The sequence below is a fragment of the Nycticebus coucang genome, chromosome 4, assembly GCF_027406575.1.
Source record: "Nycticebus coucang isolate mNycCou1 chromosome 4, mNycCou1.pri, whole genome shotgun sequence".
Taxonomy (NCBI): domain Eukaryota; kingdom Metazoa; phylum Chordata; class Mammalia; order Primates; family Lorisidae; genus Nycticebus; species Nycticebus coucang.
The window spans coordinates 113,791,820-113,819,739 of record NC_069783.1 but is presented as its reverse complement, the minus strand read 5'-3'; the positions used below and the strand labels follow the sequence as shown (position 1 = coordinate 113,819,739).

The following is a 27,920-nucleotide window of genomic DNA, read 5'->3' as shown; positions in this document are numbered from 1 at the left end:
AAACAGGAAATCAATCCTTGGTTGTAAGCATTTGCTGAATTCTGTGGTATAGGCACTTCCTATGCCCAATTTCAAGCTGCCAATATGAGACCCCTGAACTTGGAGTTGAGCACGTGCAGCAACACATCACACAGATAAAATAGATGAAAATAACCCCAAAAGCATAGGTAGTACTAAAATGTTTCAAGGAAGTGGTGAAATTTGAGCATTATATTTTCTGTAATATAATTTATTTATTTATTTATTTATTTATTTTTGAGACAGAGTCTCACTATGTTGCCCTTGGTAGAGTGCCATGGCGTCACACCTCATAGCAAACTCCAATTCTTGGGCTTAAGTGATTCTCTTCCCTGAGTCTCCCAAGTAGGTGGGACTACAGGTACCTGCCACAATGCCCAGTTATTTTTTTTTGTTGTTGTTGTTGCAGTTGTCATTGTTGTTTAGCAGGCCCCAGGCCAGGTTTGAACCTGCCAGCTCTGGTGTATGTGGCTGGTGCCCTCACAACTGAGCTATGGGTGCTGAGCCATGTAGTTTATTTAGTTATGTTTATTTATTTATTTATTTTAAAGTTAATTTTATAATATAATGTAATTTTAAATAATGTTGGTTTTTAAAAACTGGTTCCCAAACTTCCTGGAGGATTGACAACAGGCTCTCACTGAGGACTAGGAGCCTCTCCCCGACTTTGCTTGCCTGAGGTTTAGGGGGGTGAAAGTTCCCCAAAGGGCAGAGGGAAACAGTGGCCAGGGAGGCTGAGCAGGGTACATCAAAGAGCTTTCTTTCCTCTCAGCCCAAACTACCAGCACGTCAGTAGCTCCATCACTTGTGTAAGCTGAGGGTAAATTTACTCAATATCAGACATTGAACCCTTCCAGGTCAAACTTGTGTCCTCATCATCCAAAGTCTGCACGTTTGTTAACAACCCCCACCCTTTGGATTTGAAATGAAAAAAATGCACTGACATTCATTCCTGGTCAGGGCAATAGGGGAGTTAGCTGTGGCCTCTGATTTGCTGAGTTGCCTTCAATACATTGCTAACCCTTTCTGAATCCCTTTTTTCCATTTCCGCAAACTTCAGGGAAAGCTCTTATGGATTTCTGTTACCTATAGGGATAGGAGTGACTATGTGTCCAATGCTTTGCATTTAACACAACCAACCTGTGAGGGAGGTATTATTACACTTATTGTCCAGTTGAGGAAACTGAGGCTCAAAGAAGCTAGGTGGGTCATGCTAATAGGTGACTTTGGGATTCATTCCTCCTTACCCCCAATTCTACTTTCTCATTTTTTCTTTTTTTCCTTTTTTTTTCTTTTTAAGACAGAGTCTCACTTTGTCACCCTTGATAGAGTGCTATGGTGTCATAGCTCACAGCAACCTCAAACTCTTGGACTCAAGCGAATTCTCTTGCCTCAGCCTCCCAAGTAGCGGGGACTATAGGTGCCCACCACAATGCCCAGCTATTTTGTTATTGTTGTTGTTGTCATTGTTGTTTAGCAGGCTCAGGCTGGGTTCAAACCCTCCAGCCCGGTGTATTTGGCTGGCACCCTAACCACTGAGCTATGGGTGCTGAGCCTGATACTTTTCTGTAACATATTTTTTTACATATACTCTTTAACCACTTTTTTATGGCAGTAAATACACGTTTGTATATGGGTATGCCATAATTACTTTAACCAGCTCCTAGAACCAAACATTACCAAAGCCTCATCATTAGAAACAGCATCTGTCTACAGCACCTGTCTCACTTGAGTGTGCAGTTCCACGTTCTTTAATGATTACTTTCTTTATTAAATTACTCTGACAAATATCCTATTTTTAAAAATTAATTTCTGAATGTGAAACTTAGTAAATGTAGAATGTAAATGTCTTAACACAATAACTAAGAAAGTGCCAGGAAGGCTATGTTAACCAGTGTGATGAAAATGTGTCAAACGGTCTATAAAACCAGTGTATGGTGCCCCATGATCACATTAATGTACACAGCTATGATTTAATAAAAAAAAATTAATTTCTGACCTGCTCCACACTCTGCCCAAAAAATACATACTAACACCTTAATGCACAAACACCCACCTTTCTCCATTCTTAGGCAATCACATGCAAGCATATTATGTACACATACGTGGGAGAGTTGACTTTATTGTCGGATTATTCAACTATGTGGTTCTCTGTATCTTACTTTTCCAAATATTTAAATATTGGTAAATTCCATTTATCACTCCATATCTCTTCCTCTCCTTCCCAGCTCTGTGCCTTAAGCCCCATTGCCTTCAGCCTGCCAGAAGATCCTGGAGGAGACAAGAGGAGAGACAGGTGGGAGTGGGGCTCCCCCCAACCCTGTGCTATTTCAGCAGCAGCTGTGTCTCTGTACTAAAGGCCACACCCCTATTAGCTGTAGCTCTCCTAGGTTCCAAAGCCTCCCAAAACACTGGGATTACAGACGGACTCTTAACATAGTCCTTGACTTTGTAAATAGTCCCTTATTAAATGCTTCCCAGATACCCTTATGAGTGTGCCTGCTGTTTTGTGATGGGTCCCTAAACTGATTTGGTAACTAATTTAAAAGTCTCAAAAACTATTGGTGAGCCAACTGACATAAGTCTGCCACTGTTGTGGACCTCAGAGTAACCCTTGTTTTTTATATACAGGCACTAAGGAGAGGATTTGTCATTTGCCCAATTCCTAGACCAGGGCTGAGATGAAATATGGAAAGTCTGGTGAGTCCTTTGGTCAGGCAGTATGAATTGTGACCGACCAGGTCTCACTAGGGTGGTTCTAGATCCCTGGTTCTGTCTCCGATTCTGCATCTCTTGGCCTCCCCCTTGTTCTGAAATGAAGATAAGCAAGACATGAGTGTTTGGGGAAAACCATTTGAGTTCTACCAGGTTTTGCAAAGCACAGGCTTTGTTGGGCTGTCTGTGGCCACTGCAAATAAGATGAATCAGAACAAGTGGAAAGGGGAAGGAGCTAAGATTGTTCTCTCACTCTGTCCCTTGCACTACTCAAAACACTCAGTCCAACATTTAAAAACAAACAAGCCTTGGTCCACATTTTCTAAGCATCCCCAGTGATGGGACAAACAAGTAAACATGCATTTATAAACAAAGTTGAAAGTGCAGAAAGCAGCCCAGCTTTCCAGGGGAGGTAATCTTGCAGCTGGATTTTAAAAGAGGAGCTGGATTGGCCTGAGATGGAGTTCTAGGGACTTGAGGGGCAGATGCCGCAGCCCAGTTCTAAGTGCCGGAGCAATAAATGTGCCAGGAACTACGAAGTTCAGTGTGACTGAAACACATTTATAAATTATGTGCGTGCATTGTGGAGGGCTGTGTAGAGGTCGGGGGGAGTCCTAAGGCAAGTGGTCATAAAAGCCAAGAAAGGGGCATTGGAAAACCATTGCAAGATTTTAAGCAGCAGTGTGAGAATGTCACTCACTCTTTGGAAGGTTATTGTGGCTGCTGTGGAGAACACATTAAAGGGGGAACCTCAGGCTGCTATAATCAGAAAAATGATCGAAGTGGTAGGGGAGAAGTAGAGGTATAGGTGATGGATGGATTTAACAGCTAAGAAGGCAGTGGAAGGGGCAGGATCTGAGTTTACTATAATAATGATAACTATATTGACAACAGCAACGTAATATAGTCATCTAAACAATACCTTTGCATGAATGGGAATATTCGCCTTGGCCTTTTTATTTAGAAAAATTTCAAACCTCAGAAGAGTTGCAAGATAATTTCCATGAATATCCATATACCTTCACTTACATTTACCAGTTGTTATATTTGGACAGTTCCAGGTCTCTGTGTCTTTTTCTCTGAACCATTTGCAAGTAAGTAGCAGAAATCATGACAGTAAATGTCTATATACTTCAGCATTTAACTCCTTTGAGTGAGACTCTTTTATATAACAGCAATACCGTTATCTTACAGAGGAAGTTTAACATCCATCATAAAATTACGAGGTTGGGGGCAGTGCCTGTGGTTCAATAGAGTAGGGTGCCAGCCCCATATGCCGGAGGTGGCGGGTTCAAACCCAGCCCCGGCCAAAAACTGCAGAAAAAAAAAAAAAATTTAGAGAGGTTCACGCCTGTAATCTCAGCACTTGGAAGGTGGATTACCTGAGCTCACAGGTTCCAGACCAGCCTGAGCAAGAGCAAGACCTCATCTCTAAAAATAGCCGATGTTATGGCAGGCACCTGTAGTCCCAGCTACATGGGAGGTTGAGGCAAGAGAATCACTTAAGCCCAGAAGTTTGAGGTTGCTGTGAGCTATGATGTTATAGCACTCTACCAAGGTTATAAAGTGAGACTCTGTCTCAAAAAATAATTCATATTCAAATTTCACCAATTGGTCCAATAATGTCTTTTAAAGCTGCTCTTTTGCACTAAAAAATTTAATCAGGGGTTGTGTATATTGCATTTAGTCATTCTCCCTCTCTCTCCCTCTATGGCCAGTGTTAGAAATGTTAGTTTATGGGCGGCGCCTGTGGCTCAGTGAGTAGGGCACCGGCCCCATATGCCGAGGGTGGCGGGTTCAAACCCAGCCCTGGCCAAACTGCAACAAAAAAATAGCCGGGCGTGGTGGCGGGCGCCTGTAGTCCCAGCTGCTCGGGAGGCTGAGGCAAGAGAATCGCGTAAGCCCAAGAGTTAGAGGTTGCTGTGAGCCGTGTGATGCCACGGCACTCTACCCGAGGGCGGTACAGTGAGACTCTGTCTCTACAAAAATAAAAAAATAAATAAAAAAAAAGAAATGTTAGTTTATTTAAAAGAGAGAGTCAGTCTTGGCGCCCCTAGCTCAGTGCTTAGGGCACCAGCCACAGACACCAAGGCTGTCGGGGTTCGAACCTGGCTGGGGCCTGCTAAACAACAACAACAACAAAAAAAATAGCCGGGCGATGTGGCGTGTAGCAGCTAATATAGCCTATGGCTAGGAGGAGTGAGAGTTGTAAGAAATACCTGTATAGCTCAATAATGGAACACCTTGGTAGAAAGGGCATGGAGAGGGATTTAGCTCTCCTAACAAGCATGAGAGCTGGTGAGATGAGAGCAGTGGTGAATCGGCAGTCTCTACACCTGTGGTGTTGAGAGGCACGAGATCAGCCTTCTATTAGGCTGGAGGAGAGGGCAGTCAGGAGCGTGCGCATTCTATCACGGACCCGCTTACTCTGACTCTGTCTCCTCTTCTGCCTGCAGAAAGCAAGCACGGTGTCTCTCTGCTGAAGATTATCAAGCTCTGCTAAAGACTAAGAAGACTGCTTTACTCTCTCTAAGACACTATCTTTCTCTCTAAGACACTCTCTATCTATTCTAAGAAGACTGCTTTACTCTCTCTAAGACACTATCTTTCTCTCTAAGACACTCTCTATCTATTCTAAGAAGACTGCTTTACTCTCTCTAAGACACTCTCTATCTATTCTAAGAAGACTGCTTTACTATCTCTAAGACACTATCTTACTCCAGCTAAAGTAGATAGCCCGCAGGCACCTAAGAGAAACTGTACTTGAGCAAGGTAATTTAGCGGTCAGCGTCTGGAACCTAGTTAAGCCAGGCCTGGGCCCTGACGAGTGGTGTCAGGAGTAGGATGTGACAGTGGTGGGTGCCTGTAGTCCCAGCTGCTTGGGAGAATGAGGCAAGAGAATCGCTTAAGCCATAGAGTTGGAGGTTGCTGTGAGCTGTGTCGCCACAGCATTCTACTGAGGGCGACGTAGTAAGACTCTGTCTCAAAAAAATTAAAAATAAAAGAAAAAAAGAGAGAATCAAAATATAGGAGGCTTGGGCGGCGCCTGTGGCTCAGTGAGTAGGGCGCCGGCCCCGTATGCTGAGGGTGGCGGGTTCAAACCCGGCCCTGGCCAAACTGCAACAAAACAAACAAAAAAAATAGCCGGGCGTTGTGGCGGGCGCCTGTAGTCCCAGCTGCTCGGGAGGCTGAGGCAAGAGAATCGCATAAGCCCAAGAGTTAGAGGTTGCTGTGAGCCGTGTGACGCCACGGCACTCTACCCGAGGGCGGTACAGTGAGACTCTGTCTCTACAAAAAAAAAAAAAAAAAAAAAATATATATATATATATATATAGGAGGCTTAATTCAATCAGTTCTATTTTTCCTCTTTTTTCTGTTTAAATACATATATATATATATTTTTTTTTTTTTTTTTTTTTGCCGTGGCTGGGTTTGAACCCATCACCTCCGGCATATGGGGCCGAGGTGCCCTACTCCTTTGAGCCACAGGCGCCACTTTTTTTTTTTTTTTCCTCAAGCTGTCACCCTGGATAGAGCACTGTGATATCACAGCTGACAGCAACCTCCAGCTCCTAGGCTTAAGCGATTCTCTTACCTCATTCTCCCAAGTAGCTGGGACTTACAGGTGCCTGACACAACAGGGCTATTTTTTGTTGCAGTCGTCATTGTCGTTTTAGCTGCCCCGGGCTGGGTTCGAACCCGCTAACTTTGGTGTATGTGGCTGGCGCTGTAACCACTATGCTATGGGCACAGAGCCTATTTTTATAATCTTTTTATGTTGAAATGGTTTCAAACTTACAGAAAAGTTACAAAAATAGTATAAAGAATGTTTATATATGCTTCAGAGTCCACAATTATTTATATTTTGCCACATTTACTTTTTCTCTTGTCTGCAAATACATATTTGTATTTTTTTCTGAGCCATTTGAAAGAAAGTTGCTTCACTTGTCCCTAAATACTTCAGGGTGCCTTTTCCCCTCTCCTCCCCAACCTTCCCTTCAGTTCCCCTATCCCTTCCCTTTCCTTCCCAACAGTTTCACTCTGTTGCCTGAGGCTAGGGTGCCAAGGCCTCAGCCTAGCTCACAGCAATCTCAAATTCCTGGGTTCTAGTGATCCTCCTACCTCAGCTTCCTGAGTACTGGATGGGATTACAGGTGCCCATCACCATGCCTGGCTAATTTTTCTGGTTTTAATAGAGACAGGATCCCACTCTTGTTCAAGCTGGTTTCTAACTCCTTACCTAAAGGGATCCTCCTGCCTCCGCCTCCCAGAGTACTAGGATTACAGGTGTGAGCTACTGCACCTGGCCTAGGAGGGTGCATTTTCTAAGGACATTGCCTTACATAACCACAGTTCAAGTATCAAATCATTTATCATTGATATCCATATTCAAATTTTGGAGGGAGAAGAACCACGATCCTATCAAGGATCACGTATTGCATTTAGTTGTTGCATCTCTAAAAAATTTAAAAATAAGTTTTAAAGACAGAGTATTCCTCTGTTACCCTGGTTGGAATGCAGTGGCACAATCATAGCTCACTGCAGCCTCCAACTCCTGGACTCACAAAGTATTTAGATTACAGGCACGAACCTATTGTATTTCATTAACTTTCTTTAATCTAGGCAATTGCCACCCCCGCCCCCATGAATATTTCACAACGTTGACCTTTTTGAAGATTTCAGGCCAGTTGTTTTGAAGAATGTCCCTCACTTTGCATTTATCTGCTTGTGTCCTCAGGGATGAGATTCCGGGCAAACATGTTTGGATACTATCAGCTGATGTTGGTGTCCTTTCTAGTGCAAAATATCAGGGGCACTGTGAAGATGTTAAATTTGTTTGGTTAAGCTGGGAATTTTGGCTTCATATATAGCTAGCTGGCAAGTTGGTTTTTGAGATGGTTTTCTAAGCTGTAAAATGGGGGGTAATAATCCTGGTTTCAAGAGGTGGTTTAATTAATATATGTAAAGCACTTAGGGTGGTGTCTGGCACATTATAAGTATTCAATAAATTATCACCATCACTATTTTTGCCAAAAATTATAGCTAGTTAATATGTGGGGGGGACCGGGAATCCAGCCCTCAGCATCCTGCCCCCGCCGCGCTCACGTATTCTAGCAAGGGTGTGGCTTCCGACAGCTCCGCCCCGCCCCCGAAACCCCGCCCCTCGCTTCTCCTCACGTCTACGGACGGCTAAGGTGTTTTGGTCCGCGGGTGGACCCGTAGCCACAGTCTCCTCTGGCGTCTACCGATTCCCGAGTCGGGAGTCTTGGACCCCGGGCCGAGGTCCAAGATGTCTGCCAGGCAAGGGAAGCAGAGTGGAGGTTCCTCGCTAGTTGGCGCGGTGACTGTCAGCGACGTCCAGGAGCTGATGCGGCGCAAGGATGAGATTGAGGCACAGATCCAGGCCAATTACGACGTGCTGGAGAGCGTGAGCGTGGGATCGGGGCTCCCGGACGGGCGTAGGGGGCGCCCCACGGCCTTCTGACCCGACCCCCCGAACTAGGAGGTCTGCGCGTCCAGGGCAGCCTGGGTTTGAGCGCTGGGCTTTGAATCTCTCTCCCCAAGAGGCCCAACGCACCGCAACTGCGGCCTCTGTTGGCAGCGAGAAGTGTAGTCAAACGGTTAGGGCCGTATTGATGTCTAGCAAGAGTTTATGCATGCAGCCTTTGCTGGGCGCTGGGCATGGGTTAGCTTATTAATCCTCGCAACAACTCTTTGAGGTGATGCTGGTATTTTCTCCATTTTAGGGGAAAAAGAAACTGAGATGTTACTTAACAAATCTGTCTAAGGTCATAGAGCTAATGTTTGCAGAGGAAGGGTAATAGTTACCACCACCATCACAGGTCCTTATTGAACGTTTACCAGGTGTCCTGTGCTTTACTAACCAGTTGACATCATAACTTCTTAGACTTCAATGTTTATGTGAATCACCTGGGTATGTTATTAAAATGCACATTCTGATTGAGGTGGGAGAGCAGATTCTCTAAACTTCCAGCCATGCTGATGCTAGTGATCTTAGGGCTGTGATTTGAGTGATAAGACCCATTGTCCTTGGGGAGGCCCAGCCTGTGGTGAACCCTTGCCTAGGGTCATATAGTTAGGAGGTATTATAGCAGCAATGAGTTCAGTTCCCAGGTGGGTCTAGCTTCCAAACTGATAACAGTTTTTCTTATGTAAGCTAGTTGAAAACCACAAATCCATTTGCAGAGGTCGTGTGGGATGGAAGGTATCCTAGGTGATGTGAGATGAAGGGAACTATTTTACTAGGTGCTTACTATATACTGAAGGGTGCTGGTTTGTGTGTATGCGAAATCTTCACAACAACTCTGTGAAGTTAGCATGTGCCCCTGAAGCTCAGAAAAGGGAAGTCACAAAAGGAATTCACGATTCAGGCCTGTTATATCCAGAACCGGTGCTTTTAAGCAAATTACCAGCAATTTCTCAAAACTTTAGTTACTTTTCTACCATAAGCAGGATGTTGTATCCCTTGACTTTTTTCCTAAAGTTGAACCACAAATTTATTTTAAAGAGAAATTTTCAAACTCTATTGTGTATGGGACATGAGAATGCCTCACCTTAAATACAAGGTAAAAAAATGCTTCTGGAGGTGATATGTTGACTGCGTCTAGCTAGTTACTGTTGCTTGCTGAAGGCTTTTAGCCTGAAGCCTTGCTGGGTCTTTCTTTTTCTTTTTTTTTTTTAAGACAGAGTCTCACTGTGTTGCCCTTGGTAAAGTGGGCGTGGCGTCACAGCTCACAGCAGCCTCAAACTCGTGGGCTTAAGCGATTCTTTTGTCTCAGCATCCCAAGTAGCTGGGACTACAGGCACCTGCCACAACGCCTGGCTATTTTTTTTTGTTGTTGTTGTCATTGTTCTTTAGCAGGCCCCTGGCCAGGTTCAAACCACCAGCCCCACTGTATGTGGCTGGACCCCTAACCACTGACCTATGGGCACCAAGCCAGGGTTTTTCATTTTTTAAAAATGGTGCTGGGTGTAAGGCCTGTAATCTCAGGATTTAGGTTGCAGTTGCCAATATGGAGGCAGAAGGATTGCTTGAGGCCTGGAGTTTGAGTCCACCCTGGGCAACATAGTGAGACTTCATCTCTACAAAAAATAGGAAAAAATAGCTGGGCGTGATGGGATATACTTGTAGTCCCAGCTACTCAGGAGACTGAAGTGGGAGGATTGCTTGAGGCCCAGAGTTTAAGATCAGCTTGGACAACATAGCAAGACCCTGTCTCTAAAAAAAACAAATAAAATGGAATGAAGTATTGATATATGACATAACATGAATAATCCTTGAAAACATTATGGTAAGTGAAAGAAGTTAGTCACAGGGCGGCGCCTGTGGCTCAGTCGGTAAGGCGCCGGCCCCATATGCCGAGGGTGGCGGGTTCAAGCCCGGCCCTGGCCAAACTGCAACCAAAAAAATAACCGGGCGTTGTGGCGGGCGCCTGTAGTCCCAGCTACTCGGGAGGCTGAGGCAAGAGGATCGCTTAAGCCCCAGGAGTTGGAGGTTGCTGTGAGCTGTGTGAAGCCACGGCACTCTACCGAAGGCCATAAAGTGAGACTCTATCACTACAAAAAAAAAAGAAGTTAGTCACAAAGGATCACATATTCCATAATTCTGTTTATATGAAATGTCCAGAATAGGCTATGGAGACAAAGTAGCTAAGGGTTGGCAAAAGAAGTGGGGAGAGGGAAAATTGAAGTGACTACTAATAGATCTGAGGTTTCTTTTTAGGCAGTGATGAAAATGTACTAAAATTGATTGTGGTAATGGTTATACAACTCTTGTAAGCAGATGAAAAGCCATCATTGAATTATACACTTGAAAGGGGTCAGTATTGTATGATATGTCCATTTAAAACTTAAAAAAAAAACGGAGAGTCCCAGAGATAGCAAGTGATCTAAGGGTTTTGTAAAGACCAACATCAAATGCAGACTTTTTCTTTGATTATTGAAGGATCGAAGAGAATTGGAAAAGGAATACATATTTTATTTATTTTTTATTTATTTATTTTGAGACAGAGTCTTATTTTGTCGCCCTCGGTAGGGTGCTGTGGTATCATAGCTCACAGCAACCTCAAACTCTTGGGGTTAAGTGATTCTTTTGCCTCAGCCTCCCGAGTAGCTGGGACTATAGGCGCCTGCCACATTGCCCAGCTATTTTTTTTTTTTGTTTTTTTTTGTAGAGACAGAGTCTCACGTACCGCCCTCAGGTAGAGTGCCGTGGCATCACACAGCTCACAGCAACCTCTAACTCTTGGGCTTACGCGATTCTCTTGCCTCAGCCTCCAGAGCAGCTGGGACTACAGGCGCCCGCCACAACGCCCGGCTATTTTTTTGTTGCAGTTTGGCTGGGGCTGGGTTTGAACCCGCCACCCTCGGCATATGGGGCCAGCGCCCTACTCACTGAGCCACAGGCGCCACCCATGCCCAGCTATTTTTATTTATTTATTGAGTTAGTTATTTGAGACAGAGTCTCACTATGTCACCCTTGGTAGAGTGTTGTGGCATCACAGCTCACAGCAACCTCCAACTCTTGGGCTTAAGCGATTCCCTTGCCTCAGCTTCCCAAGTAGCTGGGACTAAAGGCGCCTGCCACTCCTGCTATTTTTTTGTTGCAGTTGTCATTGTTGTTTAACAGGCCCAGGCTGGGTTCGAACCCGTCTGCCTTGGTGTATGTGGCCAGTGCCCTAACTGCTGAGCTATGGGCGTGGAGCCCCAGCTATTTTTAGAGATGAGGTCTCGTTCTTGCTCAGGCTGGTCTCGAACCCATGAGCTCAGGCAGTCCACCTACCTCAGCCTGCCAGAGTGCTAGGATTACAGGTGTGAGCCACTGTGCTTGGCCAATATTTATTATATTTTGAGACAGAGTCTCACTTTGTTGCTCTGGGTAGAGTGCCATGGCTTCATTTTAGCTCATAGTGTTATGGGGTGAGATAAAGATCACCGACTCAAATTAGAATTTCCAAAAGGAGTCTTTTATTAACTGCAGGGCTGTCTCAGCAAAGTCTAAAGCAGACTAAGTGAGAGAGCATTGAGGGGTCTGAAGTTGGGGTTTTTTCTAGTCTGAAAGTTGGCAAAGGGCCAAACAGGTGGGCTGAAAGTTAGCAATTAGAAGCAAAAAGAAAGTTGGCAAAAGAAGCAAAAAGCGAGCACGGGGTCAGGATGACCCCTTTTACAGAAGCAAACCTTGCAATTTAGCAGATTAGCAAATAGGTAACATAAAGGTCACATAAAGCAGATCTGGCAATTAGCGAATAAGTAAAACAGTTTGTCACAGCACTTAGCTTGTTAACCCTTCTCATGACAGCTCAGCTCAGTAGTTCTTATCTTGTTCTGTTCTGGCCTGATCTGGACCAATCTAAGAGTAATGGTACTTGGCATCATTTCATTTACCTCTTTCTCCCCTTCCTCCTACCCAGGGGTGGAGTGGTGGTGGTGGTGGTGTGAGGCTGTCGTGAGGCCTCCGGCATCCATATTATGGAGGTGATGAGGCAGCTGGCACCCATCTCAATAGCAACCTCAAACTCTTTTTTTTTTTTTTTTTCTTTTGTTTTTTAGAGACAGAGTCTCACCTTGTCGCCCTTGGTGGAGTACCGTGGCATCACAGCTCACAGCAACTTCCGACTCTTGGGCTTAGGTGATTCTCTTGCCTCAGCCTCCAGAGTGGCTGGGACTACAGGTGTCTGCCACAATGCCTGCTATTTTTTGTTGCAGTTTGGCTGGGGCCAGGTTCCAACCCACCACGCTCAGTATATGGGGCCGGCACTCTACCCACTGAGTCACAGGTGCTGCCTGAACCTCAAACAAGATCTTGAGTTCAAGTGATCCTCTTCTCTCAGCCTCCTGAGTAGCTGGGACTATAGGTGCCCACCACAACACCCAGCTAGTTTTTCTATTTTCAGTAGAGGCAGGGCCTCACTCTTGCTTACTCTTGCTTAGTCTGATCTTGAACTCCTGAGCTCAAGGTATTCTCCCACCTCAGCTTCCCAGAGTGCTAGGATTACAGGCATATTTTGGAGTCAGGGTTATTTAATCCATGTATATGAACTCCCAGTGGCACGCCCTCCCCCTTGAGAAGCAGTATCTTATATGTATTAATTCTCAAAGGCTAATGAGCTTTTAGTCTTTGTGGGGACGCAAGAGGCAGATACTGGTGTTTAGCTGCCGGTACATTTCTGCGGTATTTGCAAAGTGTCTTGTGTTAGGGAGACAGGAGGTTTGGGTATAACCGAGAGGCTACCAGAGAGGAAGGGAGGAAAGAGAATGGGATCCTTATTCTCCGTGTCTGTGTACATGGGGCAGCTTGTCTCTGGTCTGACTAATAATTACAGCTATCATTTATTACTTTCTATACATACTAGTTTCCTAGGGTGCCAGAACAAGTTACCAGTCACTGAATGATTTTGTCTCAAGATCTTTAACTTAATTACATCTGTAAAGATCCTTTTTCCAAATAAAGTCAAGTTCATAGGTGCTGGGGTTAGGACAGGGGTGTATCTTTTAGAGGGCCACTGCTATTCAACGCACTAGACAATATGTGTACTTGGCACTGTGCTCAGTACTCTGTGTAGGTGAACTCACCAGTGCTTACAACATGTAGGAAAGGAGGTGAGTGCTACTATTCCCATTTCATAAATGAGGAAGCTAAGGCTTAGAGAGGAAAACCTCTTAGACAAGGTGCCCAGTTTGTACATAGCAAAATTATCTAGTGACTGATATCTTTTTTTTGTGTGTGTGTAGAGACAGAGTCTCACTGTACCGCCCTAGGGTAGAGTGCCGTGGCGTCACACGGCTCACAGCAACCTCTTAACTCTTGGGGTTAGGTGATTCTCTTGTCTCAGCCTCCCGAGCAGCTGGGACTACAGGCGCCCGCCACAACGCCCGGCTATTTTTCGGTTGCAGTTTGGCCGGGGCTGGGTTTGAACCCGCCACCCTCGGCATATGGGGCTGGCGCCCTACTCACTGAGCCACAGGCGCCGCCCGGTGACTGATATCTTTATAAAGGAAAAATAAAAGGAGATTTGGAACACAGACATAGAAAGACCATCTGAAAATGGAGGCAGAGATTCAAGCTACAGCTACAAGCCAAGGACTCCGGCAGTACCAGAGGCTGGGGGAGAGCATGGAAGGGATTCTCCCTCATAGCCTCCAGGAGCTAACCATGCCGACACCTTGATTTCAGACTTCTGGTCTTGAGAACTAGGCAGTAATAAATGACTGTAGTTTTAAGCAACACCATTCTAATTTCAACAAAGAAGAGTATACATTACTTATACATTACTTGTATTATTGAAAATTAACTTAAAAAAGAGTGCCCACTTGAGAAGGTAGTTGTGAGGACATGTGTAGAGCACATGTGTAGAGCTAAAGCACATGTGTAGGTCTGTGATAAGTTTATGGTGATTTCCATGGCCCTCACTTTCATTATGACTTTGAAGGAAGAGGGTCTGGGGAAAGGCATCTTGAGGATGTTAGACCTGTGAGATCTGTATAACTATGTTTCTTCCCTCCAGCAAAAAGGAATTGGGATGAATGAGCCACTGGTGGACTCCGAGGGCTACCCCCGGTCGGATGTGGACCTATACCAAGTCCGCACTGCCAGGCACAACATCATCTGTGAGTGGCCCTTTCAGGGGATGGCCCCTTATCATGTGGCAGGGGATGTTAAAGACAGACAAATTAAGTCACCGATAGTTGATGTTTTCTGTTGCCCTCTCTTCTACCTTGACGGGATTATCTCACTGTCCCCATCAAGGGACTGAGACCAAGGGAATGGGCTAGACTCTAGGGTTCCACAGTTCCTTTTTCTTTCTTTCTTTCTTTTCTTTTTGTTTTTTTGAGGCAGGGTCTTACTCATAGCTTCTGGGCTCCAGTGAATTGCCTGCCTCAGTCTCCTGAGTAGCTGGGACTGCCATGTGCCACCATGCCCAGTTAATTTTTTTTAATTTTTGTACAGGCTGGGTCTTGTTATGTTGCTAATGCTAGTCTCCAACTCCTGGGCTCGAGCAGTCCACCCACCTCAGTCTCCTAAAAAGCTAGGATTACAAGCGTGAGCTATCATGCTCAGAAATTTCTGTTTTCCCCTCTTTGGACCCTTCCACCTGCATGAAAAGATAGGGAATGTACTTTCCTAGAAGCATGTTGCTCTCCTAAATCTTTTATGTATTTGCCTTTTTTTTTGAGACAGAGCCTCAAGCTGTCACCCTGGGTAGAGTTCTGTGGCATCACAGCTCACAGCAACCTTCAACTCCTGGGCTCAAGCAATTCTCTTGCCTCCGCCTCCCAAGTAGCTGGGACTACAGGTGCCCACCACAACACCCAGCTATTTTTTGGTTGCAGCTGTCATTGTTGTTTGGCAGGCTCAGGCTGGATTCGAACCCACCAGCTCAGGTGTATGTGGCTGACGCCTTAGCCGCTTGAGCCACAGGCGCTGAGCCTGTATTTGCTTTTAACTAAGGAACTAGCAGAGAGTAGAAGTTGGGTGATCTATTCATTTTTTGTTTCTTCCAAAAGGAGTGACCACAGACTTAGTGGCTTAAACAATAAACATTTATTATCTTATAGCTCTGGAGGTGAGAAGTCCAATTGGTCTCACTGGGCTAAAATTAAGGTGTTGGGAGGGCTAGTTCCTTCTGGAGGCTCTAGGGTAGAACCCATTTCCTTGCCTTTTCCAGCTTCTAGAAGCCACCCATATTCCTGATGCTCTTCCATCATCAAAGCCAGTAGTTGTATCTCCCTGGCCTCTGATTCTGTTGTCACAGCTCCTTCTCTCACTCTCCTGCCTCCTTTTTCACTTATAAAGAATCCCTGTAGCGTGGCACCTGTGGCTCAGTGAGTAAGGTGCCGGCCCTATATACCAAAGGTGATGGGTTTGAACCCAGCCCTGGCCAAACTGCAACAAAAAAAAATAGCCAGGCGTTGTGGCGGGAGGCTGAGGCAAGAGAATCGCCTAAGTCCAGGAGCTGGAGGTTGCTGTGAGCTGTGATGTCACGGCACTCTACAGAGGGCAACAAAGTAAGACTCCATCTCTAAAAAAAAGAAACCCTGTGATGACATCAGGCCCACCTAGAAAATCCAGGATCATCTCCCCATCTCAGGGTTTTTAATGTGATCACATCTGCAGAGCCCCTTGTGCTGTATAAAGTCACATATTCACAGGTTCAGAGAATTAGGATGTGGATGACTTTGTGGGCCATGCTTCACTCTGTCACAGGGAGGCAGCCAGTAGTCTCTACCACAAAGTAGAAGGGAATTTATCATCTGCATTTTTCAATTCATGACTTCTGTTTAATCTGTTTACTACAGCATATTTTGGTGTAAGGTCCTGCTTCTCAAACTTCTTAGGGTCTCAGGTTTCCTCGATGATTTTAGGAAAAGAAACATTTCATTTTTACATTAAAACAAATGGGAAGATACATGTTAAGACAATTGTTCTTAAGGGAAATTTGGGGCTTTTGGCTAAACCTGTAGAATCCCCAGGGATGGAGCCCACTGGGGGAAATTTGAGAAGCACTCCCTATTGTGTGTGTGTGGGGGGTGATTTTTATTTTTCTCCAAATCGTTAGCCTGCTTTTTCATTACCATTTATTTAATAGTCCATTCTTTCTCCCTTAATTTGAAATGCTGGAAGTATTACATACTAAGTTTTTAATGATGCTTAGGTCTATTTCTGGGCTTTTTACATTGTTCCATTGATCTACTCTTTGGATGCTAATATGGCATCATGTTAATGACTTTATTATTCTTAAGAATCTGGTTGATTGGTCTTCCTCCTTATTGTTCTTCTTTTCAAAAACTATTCTTGGCTCAGCGCCTGTAGCTCAGCAGCTAGGACGCCACATACACCAGGGCTGGAGGGTTCAGACCCTATTTCTACTAAAAAAAAGAAAAACTGGTCAGGTGTAGGGGTGGGAACCTATAGTCCCAGCTACTTGGAAGGTGGAGGCAGGAGAATGGCTTGAGTGCAGGATGCCATGGCACTTTAGCCTGGGCAACCGAGTGAGACTCTGTCTCAAAAAAGCAACAAAAAAATTCAACTGTAATATATTATAAATAAAATAATCGCTGCCATTACCCAACAGCCATGTATTGAGTACTTACTATGTACCAGATGTTGCCAAAAAATCTAGGGATCCTTATGGACCCTGCCATTTGCCGAGTGCTTTTCTAGTCAGAAAGCAATCACATACCATATGTTGGCAACATTTTAAGTCTTCTTAGGTGGCTATTTCCTCTTATTCGAATTTGGGGTCTTTTCTTAAGGACTGCTCCTGTGGGTTGAGTCCTTGAGTCATGTGCCTCATCTTTGCTCCAAAGTGACAGGCAGAGGAGCCAGTCCTGGCAGCCCAGGAGGTCTGCAGTCAAAGGCCCTAGAAAGTTGGGAAGTCTGTGACCCATGGATTGGCTGACAGTGCTAGTCTGCTCAGGCTTTCTTTAAAAGTCCTCAGAGGGGATCATGTGAGTGACCTGGCTTGAACAAAGATGGAGAATCCAGAGCAGTAAGAAAGTTGTTTAGGTTTAAAAAAAGTTATGAGAATGCCAGCCTGGTTTACATACATGATTTGTTGAGTCTGCATGGATGGTGATTCACAACATTTTGAATTAGCTGTCAGTACTGAAAAATGAGGAGATTTTACCCAAAGGCTCCCAATTTTCAGCTTTTCTAGAAAAATCAAAGATTTCATGACACTAGCTCTGCCTTCCAAACCTCAGCAGTTGGCAAGAGCCTGGTAGCGTAGCAAGGTTGTCCTTTGGCTAACTTCCTGTTACTTAGGCCAGACTGAATGTCCCCACAGCCATCAGATATTATTGTAATTATTTGTTCCATAGCTGCTCCCCTTCCTGGACTATAAGGTCCATGAGAAAGGTCCTCTGTCTTGGTCCCGAGTTTGTTTTTGGCCAGTAGCCCTATGTATGGCATGTCAGAAGTGCTCATTAAATATTTAGCAAATGAATACAGGAGTCCTGTCCTAGGACAGGACTATATCTCTTGGCCTCTGATATGGTGGTTTTCATCCCAGGCTTGCAGAATGATCACAAGGAAGTGATGAAGCAGGTGGAGGAGGCCTTGCACCAGCTACATGCTCGCGACAAGGAGAAGCAGGCCCGGGACATGGCTGAGGCCCAGGAAGAGGCCATGAGCCACAAACCAGGGCAAAGTGTGAGCCACAGACCTTCTCAGGCCTTCGCCAAAGTGAACAGCATCAGCCCTGGCTCCCCAGCCAGCACTGCGGTAATCCAAGGCCCTTGGCAGGGGGGTCTGTGGGAAGATAGACCTGCTCTCTACATGGTGCAGCTCAAGTTCAATTACTGACCAAAGGCTGTCATGTACCCAGCCTTGTGCTAGGGGGCTAGGGTTTTGGAGAGGGGTCAGCCTTGGCTGCTTACTACACCGGGGGGTAGAGAACTGTTCTCCGTGTCAAAAGATGCTAAGTGTCCCAGGTGAGAATCTCTTCTTGGGGAAGAGAATCTCTTCTTGGGGCTCATTTAAGCTAGGCCCTGAATAAAAAAGTCAAGAATGATAATAGTTGCCATTTGCATCAGGCATTCTGCAAAATGAGTTATGCATCTTACCTGGTATGTTTTTAAAAAATTAACAGCTTTATTGAGATAAAATTCACATACCAGGTGGTACCCGTAGCTCAGTGAGTAGGGCACTGGCCACATACACCAAGGCTGGCAGGTTCGAAACTGGCCCAGGCCAGCTAAACAACAATGACAACTGCAACAGAAAATAGTCGGGCATTGTGGCGGGTGCCTGTAGTCCTAGCTACATGGGAGGCTGAGGCAAGAGAATTGCTTAAGCCCAGGAGTTTGAGGTTGTTGTGAGCTATGACACCATGGCACTCTACCCAGGGTGACAAAGTGAGACTATCTCAAAAAAATAAAAATAAAAAAATTCACATACCTTAACATTATCCACTTGCAGTGTGTATACAATTTGGTGTCTTTTAGCATATTCACAGAGCTGTGCATCTATTACCACAATCAATTTTAGGACATTTTCATTGTCCTAAAAGGAAACCCTTTACAAATTGGCCATTTCTCCCCAGCCTCTGGCACCCACTAGTCTACTTTTTGTCTCTATGGATTTGCCTAGTCAGGACATTTCCTGTATATGGAGTCACACAATACGTGGCTTTTTGTGTTTGGCTTCTTTCACTTAGCATCATGTTTTCAAGGCTCATATTGTAGCATGTTTTAGAATTTCATTCCTTTTTGTGGCCAAAACATACTCCTCAACATGGATGTACCATTTTCTTTATCCATTTGTCAGTTAACGGACATTTGGATTGTTTCCACTTTTTCTTTTTTTTTTTTTTGCAGTTTTTGGCCAGAGCTGGGTTTGAACCTGCCACCTCTGGCATATGGGGCCGGCGCCCTACCCCTTGGAGCCACAGGTGCCGCCTGGATTGTTTCCACTTTTTGACTATTGTGAACATCGCTGCCATGAACATTCTTGTGCAAGTTTTTTCATGGACACGTATTTAAACTTAATCCAATAGCCACCCTCTGGGGTAGGTACTAATCTTTACCTCATTTCACCCACCGGGAAAAGCCTCAAAGATCTGAAGTAACTTGTGCCAGGATACATAGTTCCCAACAGGAAATTGGGTCCTGTTAGGAACCCAACAGGTCCAGGTCCTGTCAATCTTTAATGATCACAGGACTATAAGCTACACATAAACTTTTTTCTTGTTATTGTTGTTGCAGTTTTTGACTGGGGCCGGGTTTGAACCCACCACCTCCAGTATATGGGGCCAGCACCCTACTCCTTGAGCCACAGGCACCACCCACATAAACTGTTTTATTCACTACTCTATCCACAATACATAGCACCGGGCTAGTCAGCCCATGACAAATGTTTGTTAAAGGGATGAATGAGTAGTGGTCTGCATCCTCCTTAGCATCTAGAACAGCAGTTCTCAACCTGTGGGTTGCAACCTGTATTAAATGGCTGATGCATTAGGAAGGTTGAGAACCACTGACCTAGAATGAAAGGGTCACTGTAGTTTGGGTCAGCCGTGTACCTGTGACTGCTTGTTCGGGCGCTTCTCGGACAGATGTTTGTCTTGTCTGTTTTGACTGTTAAATTAAATGGTCCAGACTGGCCTGCCTCTTCTTACCCTTGAATCTGGGGTCAGGGCTCCAGAGAGCAGCATTTGTCTTATCCACACACCTTAAGGCCTCCACAACCATCAGCTGTCACACATTGAGTAGACATGGCCACTTTTACTAGATCTGCCTTAGAAGGAACCCTCAGGAGGAGGTGGCCCAATTATCCACTGCCCCTTCCTGTGTCTGAATCCCTGATCTCACTGCTTTGAGCTTGCTCTATAGAAAACAAGTTCTTGACCTTGACATTAAACTGGGTATTGAAAGGTAAGCAACACCAGAAGCACATTAAATCCCTAGCCTGATTCTATATCATCTCTTCTCTTTTTAGGGTCTACAAGTGGATGATGAGATTATGGAATTTGGCTCTGTCAACATCCAAAACTTCCACTCACTGAGTAACATCAGCACTGTGGTGCAGCACAGTGAGGGGGTGAGTTGGGGCTACATGGTGCCTTAGTCTGTTCAGGCTGCTGTAACATAATGCGATAGACCAGGTGGGTTACAAAAAACAGAAATTCATTTCTTACGGTTCTGAAGGCTGGGAAGTCCACAATCGAGGTGCCAGCAGATTTGGTGTCACTGCTTTCTAGTCTGTAGGTGGCAGCTTCTGCCTATGTCATCACAGTCTGTGGCAGAAGGGGAGAAGGGCCTCTTATGCAAGGCACTAATTTCATCATAGGGGCTCTACCCTTGCATCTTAAGTACCTCCCAAAGGCCCCACCTCCTAATACATCACATTGGGAGTTAGGGGTTCAACATATGAATTTGAGCAGGACACAAATATTCAGATCATAGCACTTGGCATGTGGTCAATGTCCCTGGACTTGCTTGGGGCCGGGAAACATTGCTGAGTCCTTTGCTGCCTTCTTAGTGCTGTTACTCAGGACAGTCTCAGTTCAGTGTCTCTGCACTTACTGTTCCTTCTACCTGGAATGATTTCCCCCTTACCCCATTTTCTCTTTTTTATTGTGAGACAGAGCCTCAAGCTGTTGCCCTAGATAGAGTGCCATGGCATCACAGCTCACAGCAACCTCCAACTCCTGGGCTTAAGCAATTCTCTTGCTTCAGCCTCCCCAGTAGCTGGGACTACAGGCACCCGCCACAGTGCCCTGCTATTTTTTGGTTGTAGTTGTCATTGTTGTTTGGCAGGCCCCAGTCTGGATTCAAACACGCCAGTTCTGGTGTATGTGGCTGGCCGAGCCACCCATGTCTTCTTTGCACCAGTGACACCTCAACAGGGCCTTTACTAGCCACCCTAACTAAAATTCCCCTTCTGGCTCAGCGCCTGTAATTCAGTGGTTAGGGCATCTGCTACATACACAGGGGCAGGTGGGTTCGAACCTGGTCCGGGCCTGCTAAACGATAGTGACAACTACAACAAAAAAATGGCCTGGGGCAGTGCCTGTGGCTCAAAGGGGTAGGACGCTGGCCCCATATGCCGGGAGGCGGTGGGTTCAAACCCAGCCCTAGCCAAAAACCGCAAAAAAAAAAAAAAAAAAAAAAAATGGCTGGGCATTGTGGTGGGTGCCTGTAGTCCCAGCTACTTGGGAGGCTGAGGCAAGAGAATTGCTGAAGCCCAAGAGTCTGAGATTGCTGTGAGCTGTGATGCCATGGCATTCTACCAAGGGTGACAAAGTGAGACTCTGTCTCAAAAAAAAAAAAAAAATTCCCCCTTCCTGCTTCCTAATTAGGGTTTTCATTTAACAACGTTTCTTGGAGATCTTTTCATTTTGGTACATACTCATTCTTTTTTATTGCTGTATAGTTCTCTGTTGTATAAATGGAGTGCAGTTTGTTTTGTCCACTGCCTTATCAGTGGACATTTTGGTGCTTCCAGTTTTATGTCAGGATGAACACTTGTATACTTGGCGTGACTGTGCACACAGGTGGGTGCTTCTTTAGGGAGATACCAGAAAGTAGAATTACAGGCTCTGAGCTATGCATGTGTAAAATTTTAATAGGTACTTTGAAAAGATCTTACTGATTCATAGTTGGATAAAAAGTACGTGAGTAAACCATATCATCAGTAGTACTCTGTAGTGTTGATCTTTTAAAATTTCTGCTTAAATGATGTCTTGTAACTTCTTTTTTCCTAGTTACCAAGATTATCTTTCTTTGTTTATACTTGTACTTCTTTGAATTTCTTGTTTATGTTTTTTCCCATTTTTTTCTGTTGGGTTTAGAAAATTGATTTGTAGGGATTCTTTTTTTTTTTGTTGCAGTTTGGCCGGGGCTGGGTTTGAACCCGCCACCCTCAGCATATGGGGCCGGCGCCCTACTCACTGAGCCCACAGGCGCCGCCCTGTAGGGATTCTTTATATTTTCTAGATATCACATCTTTGTTATACATGTGGCATATTTTCTACTGGTTAGTTCCTTGTCTTTTAACTTTGTTTTATGGTAATTTTGACTATTTGAAAAGTTATTTTTAAAAATTTACTTGGTATCTTTTTTTTTTTTTTGCAGTTTTTTGGTCGGGACTGGGTTTGAACACACCACCTCTGGCATATGGGGCCGGCGCCTTAATCCATTGAGCCACAGGCGCCGCCCTTGGTATCTATTTCTTTCTTTCTTTTTTCTTTTTTTTTTTTTTTTTTTGAGATAGTGTCTTGCTCTGTCACCCAGGCTGGAGTGCAGTGGTGTCATTATAGCTCACTGCAGCCTCAAACTCCTGGGCTCAAGTGACCTCCTGCCTCAGTCTCCCAGAGCGCTGGAATTACAGGCATGAGCAACTACACTTGGCTACCATTTCATTTAATTTATTAATAAGGTTCTTCCCTGCCCAAACCATACCTGAGAATTTAAAGAAAGAAGTATGGTATAGTGCATAGCAGTATAGTGCTAATCAGACAGGAGTAGATCAGAACTTTATTCATGGGCGGCGCCTGTGGCTCAAGGAGTAGGGCGCCGGTCCCATATGCCGGAGGTGGCAGGTTCAAACCCAGCCCCGGCCAAAAATCACACACACACACAAAAAAGAACTTTATTCATATGCATTTTGACCATTTCAGTCTCTTAAATATAAAATAAAAATTCAAATTCAAGGGCGGCACCTGTGGCTCAGTGAGTAGGGCGCCGGCCCCATTTGCCGAGGGTGGCGGGTTCAGACCCAGCCCCAGCCAAACTGCAACAAAAAAATAGCCGGGCATTGTGGCGGGCGCCTGTAGTCCCAGCTGCTCCAGAGGCTGAGACAAGAGAATCGCGTAAGCCCAAGAGTTAGAGGTTGCTGTGAGCCGTGTGACGCCACGGCACTCTACCCGAGGGCGGTATAGTGAGACTCTGTCTCTACAAAAAAAAAAGAAAGTCACAAAAGTAGATTCCTTAATAATAAAAACATATAGTCTCCCCCCACAAACAGAAACATCTTTCTCTTATTCCAAACTACTGACATTTCTCTCTCAGAGTAACTAGTCTTACCAGGTTTTGGGGGGGTATATTCTTCCAGAAAACTTTGCACAAAGCAACACATGTGTCCTTTTAGAAAATATAATCAAATGGGGTGGCTCCTGTGGCTCAGTGAGTGGGGCGCCAGCCCCATATACCAAGGGTGGTGGGTTCAAACCCAGCCCTGGCCAAACTGCAACAAAAAAATAGCCTGGCGTTTTGGCAGGTGCCTGTAGTCCCAGCTACTTGGGAGGCTCAGGCAAGAGAATCGCCTAAACCCAGGAGTTGGAGGTTGCTATGAGCTGTGATGCCACAGCACCCTACCAAAGGAGATAAAGTGAGACTCTGTCTCTAAAAAAAAAAGAAAAAAATATAATCAAATGGGTTCATACCTTGCTGTTTTTATTTTGTTTTGGTTTTACTAAAACTCTTAAATCACTGTACTAGATTTGAATACTACCTTATTGACGGACATGTTGGGTGTTTTCAATTTTTGAATTTATAAACAGTCTTAGAAACCCAGCCCCGGCCAAACTGCAACAAAAAAATAGCCGGGCGTTGTGGCGGGCGCCTGTAGTCCCAGCTGCTCAGGAGGCTGAGGCAAGAGAATCGCGTAAGCCCAAGAGTTAGAGGTTGCTGTGAGCCGTGTGACGCCACGGCACTCTACCGAGGGCGGTACAGTGAGACTCTGTCTCTACAAAAAAAAAAAAAAAAAATACAGTCTTAGAATGACCACTTCATTTGTATTTCATCTTATTCTTTTGTACTAATAAAGTATATCTTATATGCACCTTTTAAATATTTTTTGGGGGAGAGGAACTGTGTTTTCCCAAGAAAATAGTGCTGATTCCCAGCATCACTGGCTGCCCCAAGAGTGCCACGTCCCCGCCCACTCTTAAAATGTGCTTGTTTTCTTTACAGAAGTCTCTGAACGTGGTGGTGATCCGTAGGGGAGAGAAACACCAGCTCAGACTTGTTCCAACACGCTGGTCAGGAAAAGGATTGCTGGGGTAAAGTACCTATTTCTGTACATTCACACTGAAGCATCATTTGAGTGTGTATTAGACGTGAAGGTGGAAGGGAAATCTGGGGGGACATTGGGGCATCCTCAGTGTAGGAACTAGTGGTAAATACGAGCGGTAGGAATGAGACTGCAAGTCTAGAGGCAGAGGGAGCTGGTGTCTCTCCTAAAAATCTCTCTGGTTCTTTCATTAACTGCACATTTGCTTTAAAAGAATGAAAGTATATAAACTTACCTGGCAGGGGAGATACCGTAATCATGAAGGTGGTTTTCCCAGAGTGAGGCTTATCCATTGCACTCCGAATGTGCTGACCCCTGTGATTTCCCAAAATGTGGGAAACTCGACTGCATAATTTGTGGTAGTGGGGGACTGTGTTCATGCTTTCCCCTGAAGAAAAAAAAAAAAAAAAAGAATGAGAGAATGTAGATGAAAAGCTAAGACTTACCTTCTGACCTTCCTGAATGGAGCCCACTGCATTTACGCCATTCCTTTTCTTCTTTTCTTCCAGTTGCAACATTATTCCTCTGCAGAGATGACTGTCCTTGGGAAACATTAATTAACAGGAAAGCATCTTCTCTTGCCCTGGACTTGTGTCTAGTGGAGATTTCCTCACTCTCTTCTCTCCCTGAAGCAAAAGGATCTGGAAGAGGCCGGAAGCCTGAACTTCTAGGTGGTGGAAGCGCTATGGCCTTCTCATATAATCTCTCTGGATTAAGGCATTGTTAGAAAACTTGATTTCTGCTTAGCATCTTTTGCAAATGCCCTGAATGGGAATTCTCTGGCTTAATAACTCTCTTAATAACTTAATAACTCTCAGAGTTATTCTGGAAGGTGCTGATATGACCTTTTAGGATTTTGTTTTATTTTATTTTATTTTCAAATAAACACAGTTTTACAGTGCTGATATGACCAGGTTATCACCCCACCTGAATTTCTTATTACTCTCTCAAACCAAAGCTCAGACAGAACATCCTCATAGAAAGTGGGGCAAAACAAACAAGCAATTGTGCCAAAGTCAGGATTTGACCAACATTTTTCTTTGCACTGGAGCACTGCTGGTGTGGCCACAGAAATTGCTGAATAGTTCCATGTATCCTCAGCAGTTAGGCCTTTAGGGCTGCAGCAGCTTCCTTTGGAGAATGAGGAAAGCCAGTAGGCTCCCCAGCGAGCCCTGCTAGTCCCTTTTCAGTAATTTACCAGAGGGCAGCAAGCTCCTTTCACTTGTGGAATATAAAGCACTGCAGATTAGCTTCTAATTTGACTTTCTGTAATTGAACCTCAAGGCCCTGCCCTGAGATCAGCACTATTTTGTAAACTGCTAAGATATGCCTGATATTGCTAATGGGAACTACAGTTTGCAGATCAGACCTCTTGAAAATGCTTATTCCTTCTTTTATTTTTTCTCTTTTAAATTGTTGAAATGGGTCTCTGATTTCTACTGATGATGTGTCTGCATCTTTCCGTCTCTTTGTGGTATGACAATGTTTATTTCTCCAATTTTTGTACACCACTTTTCTACATTCTGCTGAGCAAACCTGTGTTTCTTGGGATTGGATTTGCTTGGGTTAGGTGCAGACCCCAGCTTGCCCTTTTGGGAGTCAGTATTGGTGTATGCTTCCAGCTATGAGTTCTTAAAAACATTTCAACTTGAAAGCGTTCCTGTGGTATGTCTTCCCTCAAATTGTGTATTCCTTTCTTGTAGCTACAGATTTGCTGTGTTTACCAGTAGTTACTGTTTAAATTGCATATTTTAATTCCAAGTGTTTCCCAGTTTCCTTTTATAAGTCCCTGACTATAATAAACACAGCTTGTCCATCTAGTTTATCCCTTTTTAAAAATTTGAGATGAATGCATATCAATCACCTTACCATCATCAAAGCATAGTGGTGGGGATAGGGGGCATAGTTCTCATTCTCCTAAAACAGTAGCAGCAAAGAGTGTTCTGCATCAGTGCCTCTGCCTGGTTTCCTGCAGGCCTCCCTGTGGAAACCTCAGGATGGCCACCTGTCCTGGTCTTCTGTGAGATTCTAACTGAGAGTCATTTTGAACATGGAATGATGCTATAGATTCTGCAAACTAGTTCTACAGAAACGCTTGGTGATAAGAAGAGCAAGTTAATGTAGTCTATATAATATTTAATCCCAGCTAGTTAAAGTTCTCTATACAACATGTGGTTCCCTGGCCAGGAGGCAGGCGGGACAGATGTGCGTTCCATCTACCAGACCTGGAAATTTAGTTTGCTTTTGGACAAGAGAATTTTATCAAAGAGTTCAGACTTCTTAACTTCACCTTGCTAACCCTTCGGAAATCAAAATCATCAGGTTTGGTCTCTGCAGCCTTTTGGGGACATGGCACCATGGAAAGGTGGGGGACGGTTTGAGAGGAGGAAAGCAAGGGAGGAAGACAGGCGAAAAGAGCCATTTCCACCGGCAGGGGGCGCGCCAGCCTGGCTCGCGGCGGCTTTCTGGGCACATGACCCAGGAGCAGCCCGGTAGCTTAACGACCTGTCGCTCCAGGCTGTGCGGTTGCCATGGGGACAAAGCTTGGGTAGCAACCGTAACTAAGGAGTTCGTAGATAAGAAGGTAGCCGCAGCTCCAGCCCTCGGAAGTAGCTGAGGGAGTCCAGGCGGCAGAGACGACTCTGGCCTTTTGGGGACGAGAGTGGGCGCGCTCTGTAAGTCTGGGGCAAAGGTCATGGAGCCTGGGGTGGGGGTCCCTAGGCCTGGCGGAAGTTGGTGCTTCATGAGGGGCACGCACTTTACTCAGGCCGGGCTGGGCCTGGGACGGCCCCAGGAAGATCCGAGCTGGAGAAGAGCCCCCACCACAGAACCACACACCTGCCAGCTCTGCCCTAAAGCCCCTGCGGCTCGACTGGGTGTTGAACCCGTCCCCATCCCAGTCCCCATAAAAATGCCCTGGCAAAGTTTGAATTGGTGGTGAGAGCCCTGGACTTGAATCCATGGGAGTAATTTTTCAGATGTAGGAACTAAGTGTCAGATCTGTTTCTTATCAACTGTCATCTTGAATAAGGCACTTCACTTCTCAGAGCCTGAAACTCTTTATTTACTTAAATTTTTGCCAGAGATGGAGTTGATGAACCGATACATTGGCTAAGAAAGAGAAATGAAGAAATAGAAACACCTTATCTACCCTGTACTCTTTGGGACTATATTTTCAAGGAGTTGGGTTCTCTTATTCTAATGCACTGAAAATTTGGCGATTTTTGTTCTGGGTCCAACTTTTCAGAGCTAACGTGTCCATCCTTCTCGTTTCTCCCAGTTGGTACTCTTGTTTGTTGTAAGGAATAAATGAGAGAATTTGTCAAAAGGCTTTTAAACTGTTTCTTTCTCTATGAATTAGGGTTGCTTCTAGCTCCATACTGAGTATTGCTACCATTTTCAGACACTATGTGCTGGAACTGTATTGAGCAATTTACAGGTGTTACCTAATCTTCACAACAATCTTAGCATTTAGGATTATCATTTTTATTTTGCCTGTGAGCAAATGCAGATTCTTCTGAAGAGTAAGATGAGTTGCCCCTGGACTCATGAGTGTGAGTGCAAATGAGTGTGAAATGGGATTCAGTTCTAGGATAAGCTGACTGCAAAGCCCATGCTTTTAATACTAAGCTGCACTGCTGCTTCTTTTATT

At 44.9% G+C, this 27,920-nt stretch overlaps 1 protein-coding gene and 1 non-coding gene across 3 annotated transcripts; both read left to right on the top strand.

The window, feature by feature from the left end:
* Positions 1-7,930: 7,930 nt before the first annotated feature.
* On the top strand, positions 7,931-26,101 carry PSMD9 (proteasome 26S subunit, non-ATPase 9). Of its 2 annotated transcripts, XM_053587001.1 has the most exons (6): positions 7,935-8,161; positions 14,259-14,361; positions 17,766-17,977; positions 20,192-20,293; positions 24,169-24,257; positions 24,778-26,086. In XM_053587001.1, the coding sequence occupies exons 1-6, from the start codon at positions 8,024-8,026 to the stop codon at positions 24,803-24,805; spliced, it is 672 nt and encodes a 223-aa protein (XP_053442976.1). In that variant the 5' UTR covers positions 7,935-8,023; the 3' UTR covers positions 24,806-26,086. The 2 variants fall into 2 exon arrangements, with proteins under 2 accessions (XP_053442977.1, XP_053442976.1); XM_053587002.1 differs by lacking the exons at positions 14,259-14,361; positions 17,766-17,977 and having other exon boundaries at positions 7,931-8,161; positions 24,778-26,101.
* LOC128585236 (U1 spliceosomal RNA) lies at positions 24,496-24,659 on the top strand. The gene has a single exon (XR_008379960.1). It is a non-coding gene; the product is annotated as a U1 spliceosomal RNA (small nuclear RNA).
* Positions 26,102-27,920: the final 1,819 nt, after the last annotated feature.

Bases quoted from the DNA above. Each gene is read 5' to 3' on its own strand.
- PSMD9 (XM_053587001.1), top strand. From the start codon at position 8,024: ATGTCTGCCAGGCAAGGGAAGCAGAGTGGAGGTTCCTCGCTAGTTGGC. The intron at 14,362-17,765 runs GTGAGTGGCCCT...TTTTCATCCCAG, and splicing joins TGCCAGGCACAACATCATCT to GCTTGCAGAATGATCACAAG. The intron at 24,258-24,777 runs GTAAAGTACCTA...CTTTTCTTCCAG, and splicing joins TCAGGAAAAGGATTGCTGGG to TTGCAACATTATTCCTCTGC.